Source organism: Salvia splendens, chromosome 1, assembly GCF_004379255.2.
Source record: "Salvia splendens isolate huo1 chromosome 1, SspV2, whole genome shotgun sequence".
Taxonomy (NCBI): domain Eukaryota; kingdom Viridiplantae; phylum Streptophyta; class Magnoliopsida; order Lamiales; family Lamiaceae; genus Salvia; species Salvia splendens.
This window is the reverse complement of record NC_056032.1, coordinates 31,983,991-31,995,927: the sequence shown is the minus strand read 5'-3', so window position 1 is coordinate 31,995,927 and position 11,937 is coordinate 31,983,991. Positions and strand designations below refer to the sequence as shown.

Sequence of the window (11,937 nt, the reverse complement as noted above, 5' to 3'; positions counted from 1 at the left end):
CTTGCTTTACCAATCGAGAAAAAAGAATGTGTTTGTCTCCCATAGCAAGACATTGCCCATCTTTTTTATTTAAAGTTCATTTTATGATATATTAAGATTATTGAATTAAAAGCATGAGTCTAACATTGAATATTGTGCTCCTTTGCCAACAATATATGATGTTGGACGTGCTCTAAATTTTGCAAGGATTCTTGAATTTCAAGATTAGTTTACGAATTACAATGATTTTTCTATCATTCTATTGCCTTAGTGCATGCAATGGAATGATTAAGTTAATCAAACTTTAAGACATCTCAATATTCAAAAGGTTTAATTATCTCCTCAAAACATATAGAGTGGTCAACTATACATATTTAATTTTTTGGTAGTTTTTAAACGCGACAACAATATCCAAAATTTTCAACACCCCATGTGCAAGCAAATCCAATGAAGTCATGTATTATTATATGGTGTCATGCCATAAACATGAAATTTGGAGGAATTAGAAGCAAAATATTAGTCCATCAACAGCCTGCTGTAAAGCCTCCATCAACATAAATAACTTGACCAGTAATGTAAGAAGCAGCAGGAAGGCACAGAAATGCAACCAAGGGTGAAATTTCATCTGCTTCAGCTATTCGATTGACATGCGTTCGAGCCATCAATGGCGCCAACGTCTGCAGAATCGACACGTCCACCTCCTCCTAATTGTAAATCAAGAAAAAAATGTTCAATTAAACTCCATTTAAAAAAAAGGGGGCTTTAATTTGTTTGTAATTGCATACATACAGGCTTGATAATAGTGGTTTTAACACCAAATGGCGCGACAGCGTTGGCACGGATATTGTCCTTGGCCCACTCGCACGCCAAGTTCTTTGTTAGTTGATTTATTGCACCTGATCAAAAGGAAAATAATTGTTATAATCTTAATCTTCACACACACATACACACACTCTCGCTGCGTACGTACCTTTGGAAGCAGCATAAGCCGACATAGCAGGGAGGGCAAAGCCACCAGCCACCGAAGAGATGAAAACGACGTTTGCAGATCCGGATGCTTTCAGAAGAGGATAAGCCAATTGAGAGAGATGATAAGGAGATTCTAAGTTCATTGACATTATCCCATCAAAATCTCCAGCAGTGTGATCACAAGCATGCTTCAGTAAACTTATTCCAGCATTGTTTATCTGTTATCATTCACACAAACAAACCCTATTAAATCATTTTTACTTTTTTAATTTCAAATCAACTTTTAACTCTGATATACTCTTATCAAACTTTAATCATGCATGATTAGTGCTCATAATTTTAATTAAAAATAGCAAATGGAAAAGAAAGAGCTTTAATTTTATAGATATGAACAAGAAAGCATTATTGTTAATGCACATGTTCATATCTTGAAATTGAAAATATTGTCACAACTTGGCTAATACATGATATTTTAATTCAGGCAGCAACAAACCCTTATTCAATATTCATATAAATATGACCAGCTAGCCGGCCATTATCACAACCTTTTGAAATTTCCTACAATACTATAGGATATACTTTATAGCGTACACACACACAAAAGATAGAAAGAAAAAAGTCGACAAGAAACTTTATACTGTCGTCGTTATTGTTTATTTTAAGCATCAATTAATCACGTAAATAAGATTCCCACATGAATTAATAACATAATCAAGATTGTGATGAGTGTGCAGTGATTTGGAGGGGTATCATCAAATATAGAACGAGGTGCTTCACAATTAATTTATACTAGTATGGTTTATTAATAATCGAAACAACAACCAAATAAGTCACCTATTTTTGTCTATGCTCGTTAAAGATATTAGAAATTAAACAAAAAACTGGTGCAGATGTCATCTACCAATTAATTTTGTTTACATGTGTCCAAGAAAAAAAGCTCATTATTCATCTAAATTTTTGATTTCATGTGGGCCGCCTAATTAATTTTGTCAGATTTTGAAGTCTTAATATTCTTGTCTCATAGTCTCTTCGAAAATAGTAGTAATTCCAATATCTCTCTATAGTCACTGTTCAATTCCTCTTCTCAAGACTAACAGAAAGATAAGTCGAAGAAACATCACTTTAGGGTTTCCTATTCCAATTTTCTTGAAATTTGGTCTAGTAAATGTTTGCCCTAAAACAAACACATTGGCATGATTTCCATCATGATTCATGCATCTATAAATGCACACAAAATATCTATTAAAAAAAAGAGGAATTTGTTTACCAAGATATTGAGCTTTCCATCAAATTCAATAGACACATTTTTGATGAGTTCTTCTCTCTGAGTTTTAGAAGTCAAATCACAAACTGATCCCTTCACCTTAAACCCTTTGGCCTCCCATTCTTTCAGCCTTTCACTAAGCTCGGGACCATTTCTCGAACATGTATAAATCGTCGCACCAAATTCAGCGAGCTCTTCAACAATGGCGAATCTATATCATACATATATAGTTTCACACACACAAAAACAAAGAAATTAATTAAGATTATGACTGAAAAAAAAAGAAATCGAATTTTTACCCGATTCCTTTGGTGCCACCGGTGACGAGGGCTGTCATTCCATGGAGACTCCATCGTTTTTGGGTGTTGGAAATGTGCTGTTTAGATGCCATGGATGTTTTGGTGTAAGCAATTGAAATGAAGTTGAGTTTGATTGAGTTGATACTTATTATCTTTGGAACAAAGTGGGAGCCGTCGTAGTTAGGAGTTGGGGATTTTGTCTCTCTAATGTTTCCACTATTCACATCTATTAAAGTTTATGAATCAGATCGATAGACACTCTTAATTAATACATTAGCTTCTACAACTATAATATTCTTTTACTATTAACAATTTGAAAATTTGAATATGAAATTTTAAGTAAATTTTTGTATTCATATTGAAAAAATCCTTATATAAACCGTTATGAATATCCAATTTTACCTAGCAAATACTCATGTAAACTCAGTGGGATTAACTAACAATTTTTTTATTTTGACAATACTCAACTAGATTGGACGCATGCATATTTACAGTCGTGCACATCTTTGAAGTTTCTCGTTGTAAGTTGTAACCACACGAATTTCATAATTTTAATGTATGCTGTAAATATTAATATGGGATGTACATTCTTCATAAAAATAAGATTGAGGACTTATTTTTGCTTAGGTTAATCAATAGCAGTTACATTATAGAAAAGTAAAAAGAAAATAGAAACATGTCAACAATGTAGATAAAACAAACGTACGTACTTTATTTTATGCGCGACAGAACTTGTTCGGTGACTTTATTTCAATCTATATGTATTTAATTATAGTACTGTTATTTACAAAACTACAAAATTATATTTATGGCTGTACTACAAAACTAGAAATATGGTTGTACTATTATTTACAAAACTATAAAACAAAACACGTCTAGAAATCTTTGTACTAATACATTTTATTTCATTAGATTTTTTTACAATTTTTTGTTTTATTAGATCCTTGTACTAATTCATTTTGTTTGGTTAGATCCTTTTACTCCCTCCGTCCCTAAAGAGTATGAACATTTGGTTCGCCACAAGTTTTAATGTATAATTGAAAAAGTAAGAGAGAGATAGAAAAAAAAGTTTTTAAAGTATTATTAGTGGAGAATGAGTCTCACCTCATTAAAGAAAAAAAGAGTTTTCATAATTAGAAAGTTCATACTTTTCAGGGACGGATTAAAAAAGAAATAGTTCATACTTTTCAATGACGAAGGGAATATAATTTTGATTTTGTGTTTCATTGGATCTTTATACTAATACGTTTAGATTTAAGAGGTATCTTGGTTGAATCTTCATTTAACGGACTTCATAATTTAATTAAATATTCTTGTGTAAATTAGATTGATTTTTTTTCTCTTATTAGAGAAATGATAAATTTATGAGTTGACAATATAATAAAATTTTCATTTACTCAATGAATTTTTGACAATATTGCAACTAAATTACTTTCAAAACAAATATAGGAAAAAAAGAAAAATAAATACATTTAACTAACACAAGAAAAGTTAACTAAGTTCTGAAGTCCATTAAATAAAGATCCAACTAAATTAAAACAAATGTATAAACATCTTAAATCAAAATGCATTTATATAAAGAAAGAAAAAAAATTGTAAAAAGATTTAATGAAATAAAATGCATTGATACAAAGATCTAATAAATTAAATATTTATAAAGAAATCTAGTGAAACAAAATGTATTAGTAAGAAATAAAATTTATAAGAATAAAATTATTATCTTGCTTGTTTCATATTTAAAACCATAATTTAAGTTTGTTACTGTTAGTTCAAGTGGTTCTTCATCATACTCCCTCCTCAAAAAATATACAGACTTGTAAATTGCACTGATTTTAATGTGCAATTAGTAAAGTAAGAGAAATAAGAAAATGTAAGAGAGAAAGGGAAAAAGTAGTGAAAATAGTATTAATGGATTGTGGAATTCACATTATTAATTAATGGTGTGTAATTGGTTAAAATTTTTCTATATTTAGACTTGGTCTAATTTTAAATAATGGGAAAAATGGTAAAATAATTCTTTTTTTTAGGATGGATGGAGTATGTTTTTTAATAAAAACGGGAGGAATTGATTGAACTAGATAGAAAGAATCCAATCATACGTCTATTAAACAACTCTCGTGGTCAATATATTTTACAATTATATATTCGTATTTGTCGCAGACCTTTTTTGTCAATTATATATTGCCCCTCTACTTTTATCTCTCTAGTATAATTATTAGTTCAGTCCATTATGAATGTTAAAAAATAGAAAGAGAAATGGATCGCATAATTACGTGAACTCGATGAGTTTTATTGTTAAGTGTTTATTTAGAGTCGAGATGACGAATCTATGTAAACTTTCGGCATCAATCACCAACATAATTAGCACGTTCCCACAGGAGAATTGATTTCGATATTTGTAATAAATACTAAAAATGTGGAACACTTGCATAATAATTTGTACCCAAATGGAAAATAACTTGATTAAAATAAAAACGTACTCCATCCATTTCATGGATATATGCTAATTGGAAAACGGATGTATGTTAATTGGATATGACACATATTAAAACGGATGTATGCTAATCGGAAATGACACATATTAATACGTAATTGACAAAATAAGATAGAAGATAGTTGAAAAAATAATTGAAACAATATTGTGAATAGTGAAGTCCAAAAATAATAAAGTAAAAGAGAAGTAGAAAATGTTTTTATAAATTGGTATGAACTATTTTTATAGAACAGACGAAAAACGAAATTCAATCTATTTATATGAGATGGAGGAAGTATTTTACTTGCTAGAATTGACATGACACGTACACTTTTAAGTAGGGATGTCAATCATGCCAACCCGTTTGGGTTTGAGCCAACCCACTCGAGTTGTTAGGCTATTTTTGTGCGAGCTATTCTGGTTATGAATTTTTTTGGTTATAAATTTTTAACCCTAACCCTAATTCACCGGGTTTCGGGCTAACGCATCAAGCTATTCGGGGCAAAAAGCTTTCGGAAACAATCTCACCTGGTTAAATTTTCCTTTGTTAAATGATTTTCAGTTTTTGATATTTTTGTTTTCTTAGTTATAGAATCACATAAATTTTTTTAAATTTCATGACTTTCCTCAATAATAGTTGGAGATGAGTCTTTCATCTTGATCAACTACAACATAAACAAAGATAAATAAAAATAAAAGCAATTTAGTGTAATAACCTCTTGATGATATTATCAAGCTTGACTCAGCTGATGCACAATTAAGTGTAATAATAATAATTCTAGCATCGCTAGACACCGATCACCACTGTCCAAAATATAAGGATTTTTGGGTAACAAAAACCTGTACCTATTGATAAGTCAAAATAGTGCATAATCAATATTGCATACTCAATGTTAAATATATCAATTAAGAAACAATAATCACTAAGATCTCCTCTTTCAGTAAATAACAAGAAAGACTTATCTCACTGTTAGATCTGTTTAGTATTATACCACACTAGTGTCGTTTATTTCTTAATATAAAGAAACATGCAGAATGACACTACAATCTTTTGAGATAGTTTTTTAATGCCTATATTGATTGTAAAATACTCCATCCATCTACCATTAGGAGTCCTGGTTTACCATTTAATTCAGCCCGTCCACGATTAAGAGTCCCTGTTCACTTTTTGATGCACTATTTATTAGCACTAAAAATACCTGCAAGCATACATGGTAGAACTAATATAGCTAAAGGTCAGTACCGGAATATCGAACACAGAGAATAAGATTGCAATTGACTATCACATACTAAGCGTCATATACTATCTAGAGACATGGAGTTTTGGGTTTTAGTAAGATTAAACTAGAGAAAAAATATATAAAAAATGTATAAAAATAAAATAATACAAAGCAGGCTAAAGAAAGTAGAGTTTTAGGATCCAACTACTACGACCTAGTGATGATTAATCTCACAGAACCTTTACCTTTTATGTGTCTCCAGGATTATTAGGAAAGTCGCGATTTTCAGATAAGCCATCTCTCAAGTGCACTTATCTAGTAGATTAGACTCTAACTATCAAAGTCTTCTTCCAATAGATTAGATTCTAACTCCTTAAGTTCCTAAGACTCAAGCCCTCACAAAGGGTCCCCTCTCTCGAGTGCAGATAAACCTATGTGTTGTACTCGTTCCTTTTACCACGTAAAACTAGCTATCTCTCGATTAATCTAGTTGGACGGATATAGTTCTAAAGTTGGTCAGACAAAAGAACAATAAAAGCACAAGAACAAGCAAAACAATCACAAGCAAAACAATCACAAGAGCTAGAAAAAGGTTCAATTCAATAAATCAAAACATATTCATAATAGTTTTCACCAAAAAAAACTACAAATGATGTTTAACTACTCATAGACAAGTAGTAAAAACAAAAATAAAAGTATAAGACATGAAAGAAATTGATAAAACCCAAGGTAGAATCTTCAATCTTCAGTCTTTTCTTGCCTGGATCTGCAGAGCTCCGCTCCAATGGAAGATGTATGAATTATGTGTGGAAGATGGAATGAAAGAATGTGTAGAGGGAGAGGATTGGAGGCTCTGAGATGAGGATTATGAATTAGGTTTAGGAGTATTTATAGGCTAGAAAAAGGGTTAGTCTTGGTTATTTTCGTGCCCTACAAGAAATGAGAGAGATTTGGTTTCACAATTTAATAATTTATTCTCTTTCTTGAATTTCCGCCCAAATTTCCGTCAGCTTTGACTGCATTGCGCAATGTTCGTAGAATTGTAATAACTTTCTCTACAGAACTCCGATTAAGATGTTTAAGGTATCCACGCGAAGCTCTTTCGAAGACGAAGAGAATGACATATAGTAAGCACTGATTGGACTTCAAACCTGCTGGAAGAATGGGCTCGAACAGAGGCTGCTACACCTTGGCCTTTTTGCATCTTTTTTCTATCTTTTTCTATCATTTATCAACAAACACATTCAAAATACCAAATGTATAATATATGAAATTTAAGAACATAATTTGCATGATTGACATTTAAAACTAGTCAAATCTAGCCCTTAAAAACATGCAAAATCCGTGTTTGTCAACTCCCCCAAACTTAATTATTTGTTTGTCCTCAAACAAAACAAGAGAAAAACTAATAAAGAAACACGGATGCTAAGAACTAGACTTCATAGCTGCCTCAAAAATTGTAACAAGAATTAAAGAGTTTGACAAGAATACAAATCAAATCAAGCAAAGCTTATTAGTGCATGTTCATTACTAGCTCGTTGATCACCTTGAAGTACATGCTCTCACAAGTGTTTAGACGTGAGTTTATCACTCACTCACAAAGTGTATATTGGAAAAAGTGTATGCTCTCAGATCATGCAACATGCAAAGTTTACCATAGGCTTGCTCGAAGTCTAATCCCTCCTCTACTTTATGTGATTAAAATAAAAAATCCGAAAGGTCTTTATTTTAGGTTATAATGTAGGCTCTTTGGTAAGGTGAGGAAATATGGCTAAAAAGTGACTAAACCCAAACATAGCAAAGGTGATCAATTTCTACTACATCATACTTAGCACCCCACCAACAATTCAAATCGCAGTAAATTCTAGACTTTGTCTCAATTTCTTCTCACTTCCCAAATTCCTTTGATTTTTTTTTTCTTTTCATCTTTTTCTTTGGAACATCCTTTCTTTTTTTTTTCTTTTATGCACAATCAAATATCTCATTCAAACCACATGTGTCTATGCACTTTTCACAAGTAAGCACACTACTTTTCTTTCTATCTTATCTCTCCAACTCTTTTCACAAAATATAAACTAAAATTCACCAAAGGGCGTATGGATATTCCCCTTTATTTAGCTTCAAAAGAAAAAGGCTTTAAAGGCTCAAAGTGGCTAGCTAGGGAAAAATATTTTGAATAAGGTCATAAATTTGGATATATAAAGTAGCTAAGAAGGATGACCTAACGTCCTCTTTTATCATTTAAACACTATATAGACTTAGGCAGACTAGGAGCAAGTTCTAGAAACAAATACATGAATGCAAATAAATCACACAAGAAAGAACATATAGCTCAAGTCTCACAAGGTATAAGCATGATTCAAGGTAAACAAGCAATTCATTAATTATACACATTTTTACAAAACTCTCAAATCAATGTATCAAGTCAACTCAACCAACACATAAACAAAATTTTTATCATAGGCAACTCGGTCTGATGTCCCTAAACATGAGTATTTCTAAGTTTTCTATGTTATGTTCATGACAAGATTCACCTCGGGTTTATTAAATAAAATAAAAGTAATAAAAAAAAGAAAAAACAACTAAACTCACGGTCCACCACTTCATCCCCCAAACTTATTCAAAACTAAGTTAAGAATAAGTTTGTAAAGTCGATAGGGACGTGAGTAAACTAAGAAAACACATTAAACTAAAATAAAATTAAATAAAAAAAATGATACCGATGTTGGGTTGCCTCCCAACAAGCGCTTGGTTAACGTCTTTAGCTTGACGTTCTTTGAAGCTCATAAGTTAGCACCCATTCTCGGGACTTCCTTTGGGATGTTTTTTGTACGGGAGCCGATGGTAATCAATTGTTGTGCTTCGTGCTCTCCTCAAATAGCAACCCTTTTAAAACAGATAAAAAAAATCAAAATAAAACTATACAAAAAATTATACTCTAAATTAGTATTATCAACCGTTCTACAATATCAGCTTAAAGCAATAATATTCCCCGGCAACGGCGCCAAAAACTTGATGCACTATTTATTAGCACTAAAAATACCTGCAAGCATACATGGTAGAACTAGTATAGTTAAAGGTCAGTACCGGAATATCAAACACAGGGAGTAAGATTGCAACTGGCTATCATATACTAAGCGTCATATACTATCTAGAGACATGGAGTTTTGGGTTTTAGTAAGATTAAACTAGAGAAAAAATATATAAAAAACGTATAAAAATAAAATAATACAAAACAGGCTAAAGAAAGTAGAGTTTTAGGATCCAACTACTACGACCTAGTGATGATTAATCTCAAAGAACCTTTACCTTTATGTGTCTCCAGGATTATTAGGAAAGTCGCGATTTTCAGATAAGCCATCTCTCGAGTGCACTTATCTAGTAGATTAGACTCTAACTATCAAAGTCTCCTTCCAATAGATTAGATTCTAACTCCTTAAGTTCCTAAGACTCAAGCCCTCACAAAGGGTCCCCTCTCTCGAGTGCAGATAAACCTATGTGTTGTACTCGTTCCTTTTACCACGTAAAACTAGCTATCTCTCGATTAATCTAGTTGGACGGACATAGTTCTAAAGTTGGTCAGACAAAAGAACAATAAAATTACAAGAACAAGCAAAACAATCACAAGAGCTAGAAAAAGGTTCAATTCAATAAATCAAAACATATTCATAATAGTTTTCACAAAAAAAAACTACAAATGATGTTTAACTACTCATAGACAAGTAGTAAAAACAAAAATAAAAGTATAAGACATGAAAGAAATTGATAAAACCCAAGGTAGAATCTTCAATCTTCAGTCTTTTCTTACCTGGATCTGCAGAGCTCCGCTCCAATGGAAGATGGATGAATTATGTGTGGAAGATGGAATGAAAGAATGTGTAGAGGGAGAGGATTGGAGGCTCTGAGATGAGGATTATGAATTAGGTTTAGGAGTATTTATAGGCTAGAAAAAGGGTTAGTCTTGGTTATTTTCGTGCCCTACAAGAAATGAGAGAGGTTTGGTTTCACAATTTAATAATTTATTCTCTTTCTTGAATTTCCGCCCAAATTTCCGTCAGCTTTGACTGCATTGCGCAATGTTCGTAGAATTGTAATAACTTTCTCTACAGAACTCCGATTGAGATGTTTAAGGTATCCACGCGAAGCTCTTTCGAAGACGAAGAGAATAACATGTAGTAAGCACTGATTGGACTTCAAACCTGCTGGCAGAATGGGCTCGAACAGAGGCTGCTACACCTTGGCCTTTTGCATCTTTTTTCTATCTTTTTCTATCATTTATCAACAAACACATTCAAAATACCAAATGTATAATATATGCAATTTAAGAACATAATTTGCATGATTGACATTTAAAACTAGTCAAATCTAGCCCTTAAAAACATGCAAAATCCGTGTTTGTCACTTTTACTATAAATGGTAGTTAGACCCCACATTCCATTAACTCATCTCACTCACATTTTAATACTACTCCCTCCGTCCCACAAGAATATGCATTATTTCCTTTTTAGTCCGCCCCACAAGAATATGCACTTTCCAATTTTGCAAACTCTTTTCTTTCTAATGAGGTGTGATCCATTTCCCACTAGCAGTACTTTAATTACTTTTCTCTCTACCTCTCTCTTACTTTACCAATTTTGCATTAAAACTCGTGCTGAACACAAAGTGCATATTCTTTGGGGACGGAGGGAGTATAAAACTAATGTATAAAAATGAGTCATATATTCCACTATCTTTTTTCATCCACTTTTCTTCATATTTCTTAAAACTCATGCCAATTCAAATGAGACACCTAATGGCGGATGGTGGGAGTACTATTTTCCATGCTAAGAACTGACCTTATCACTTTTCTATGATGAAATGTCCACGAGCAGTCTACTAAGTAGAAGAATTAGACTTGTTTGTTTTATATAAAATTAAATGCAGTAAATAAAACATTATAAACATATAAACATAACACATTATGAGAAAATATTCATTCTCATTAATTGGAAAAATAAGTGAAGAGTTTTTACAATATACAACCACTTGAAAGATGCTTTATAGTATACAAAACTCTAACACAAGGAACTACATCTTATGACTTTATCAACGACCAGTACACAGTGCAGAGACCTAGATTCTTTTGCTCTTAGACCTAGAACCTTTTGCTCTTAGACATAAATTACTTCTTCTCAAATCAGATTAAAGTGATTACATATTTATCGAGCAATCGTTGAACTTCATGTTTTTTCGGTATACCAATACTAATTGTATTTAGTAAAGGAAAAAGAAATGAATGAGTCCCATTACTCTACAAATAGTCTCAAGCTAGATAGAAGGAATACAAATTATGAGTATCATAAGGGGTATGAGAGACCAATTTAGGTAGAAGCGTCACATAGAGCAAGGAAGGGATCTAGCTCCTAACATGGTGGATGTGATACAAGTAAAAGTTGTATCCCACTATAGAAGACAAACACATCTTATCCTATTTATTCTACGAAGATGCCTCTTGAGTTATTGCTAGATTTCCCTCTGTCAAAGATTTTGATTCAAAGTATCAAAAGAAAGATCCAAGACCTCAAGTGTGAAGATGTTGAATCAACCAAAGGGCAGAGATTGACCATGGCGATGGAGTTCAAAGTGAGGATGAAAGAGAATCCATGGTCAATTATGAGGAATAAACTAACATGAATGCCCACATTGATATCTCTAGTGAAGTTGAAGGCGAGGAAAAGTACAAACTTCTTGAAA

General features: G+C 32.2%; 1 protein-coding gene across 1 annotated transcript; it reads right to left on the bottom strand.

Moving 5' to 3' along the window:
* Positions 1 to 362: 362 nt before the first annotated feature.
* On the bottom strand, positions 363 to 2,720 carry LOC121803404 (tropinone reductase 1-like). The gene is made up of 5 exons (XM_042203073.1): positions 2,512 to 2,720; positions 2,216 to 2,423; positions 950 to 1,166; positions 769 to 875; positions 363 to 683 (listed from the first exon to the last, which is right to left on the bottom strand). The coding sequence occupies exons 1-5, from the start codon at positions 2,601 to 2,603 to the stop codon at positions 504 to 506; spliced, it is 804 nt and encodes a 267-aa protein (XP_042059007.1). The 5' UTR covers positions 2,604 to 2,720; the 3' UTR covers positions 363 to 503.
* Positions 2,721 to 11,937: the final 9,217 nt, after the last annotated feature.

Bases quoted from the DNA above. Each gene is read 5' to 3' on its own strand.
- LOC121803404 (XM_042203073.1), bottom strand. From the start codon at position 2,603: ATGGCATCTAAACAGCACATTTCCAACACCCAAAAACGATGGAGTCTC. The intron at 1,167-2,215 runs GTAAACAAATTC...GAATGATAACAG, and splicing joins ATGGAAAGCTCAATATCTTG to ATAAACAATGCTGGAATAAG. The intron at 876-949 runs GTACGTACGCAG...CCTTTTGATCAG, and splicing joins GGCTTATGCTGCTTCCAAAG to GTGCAATAAATCAACTAACA.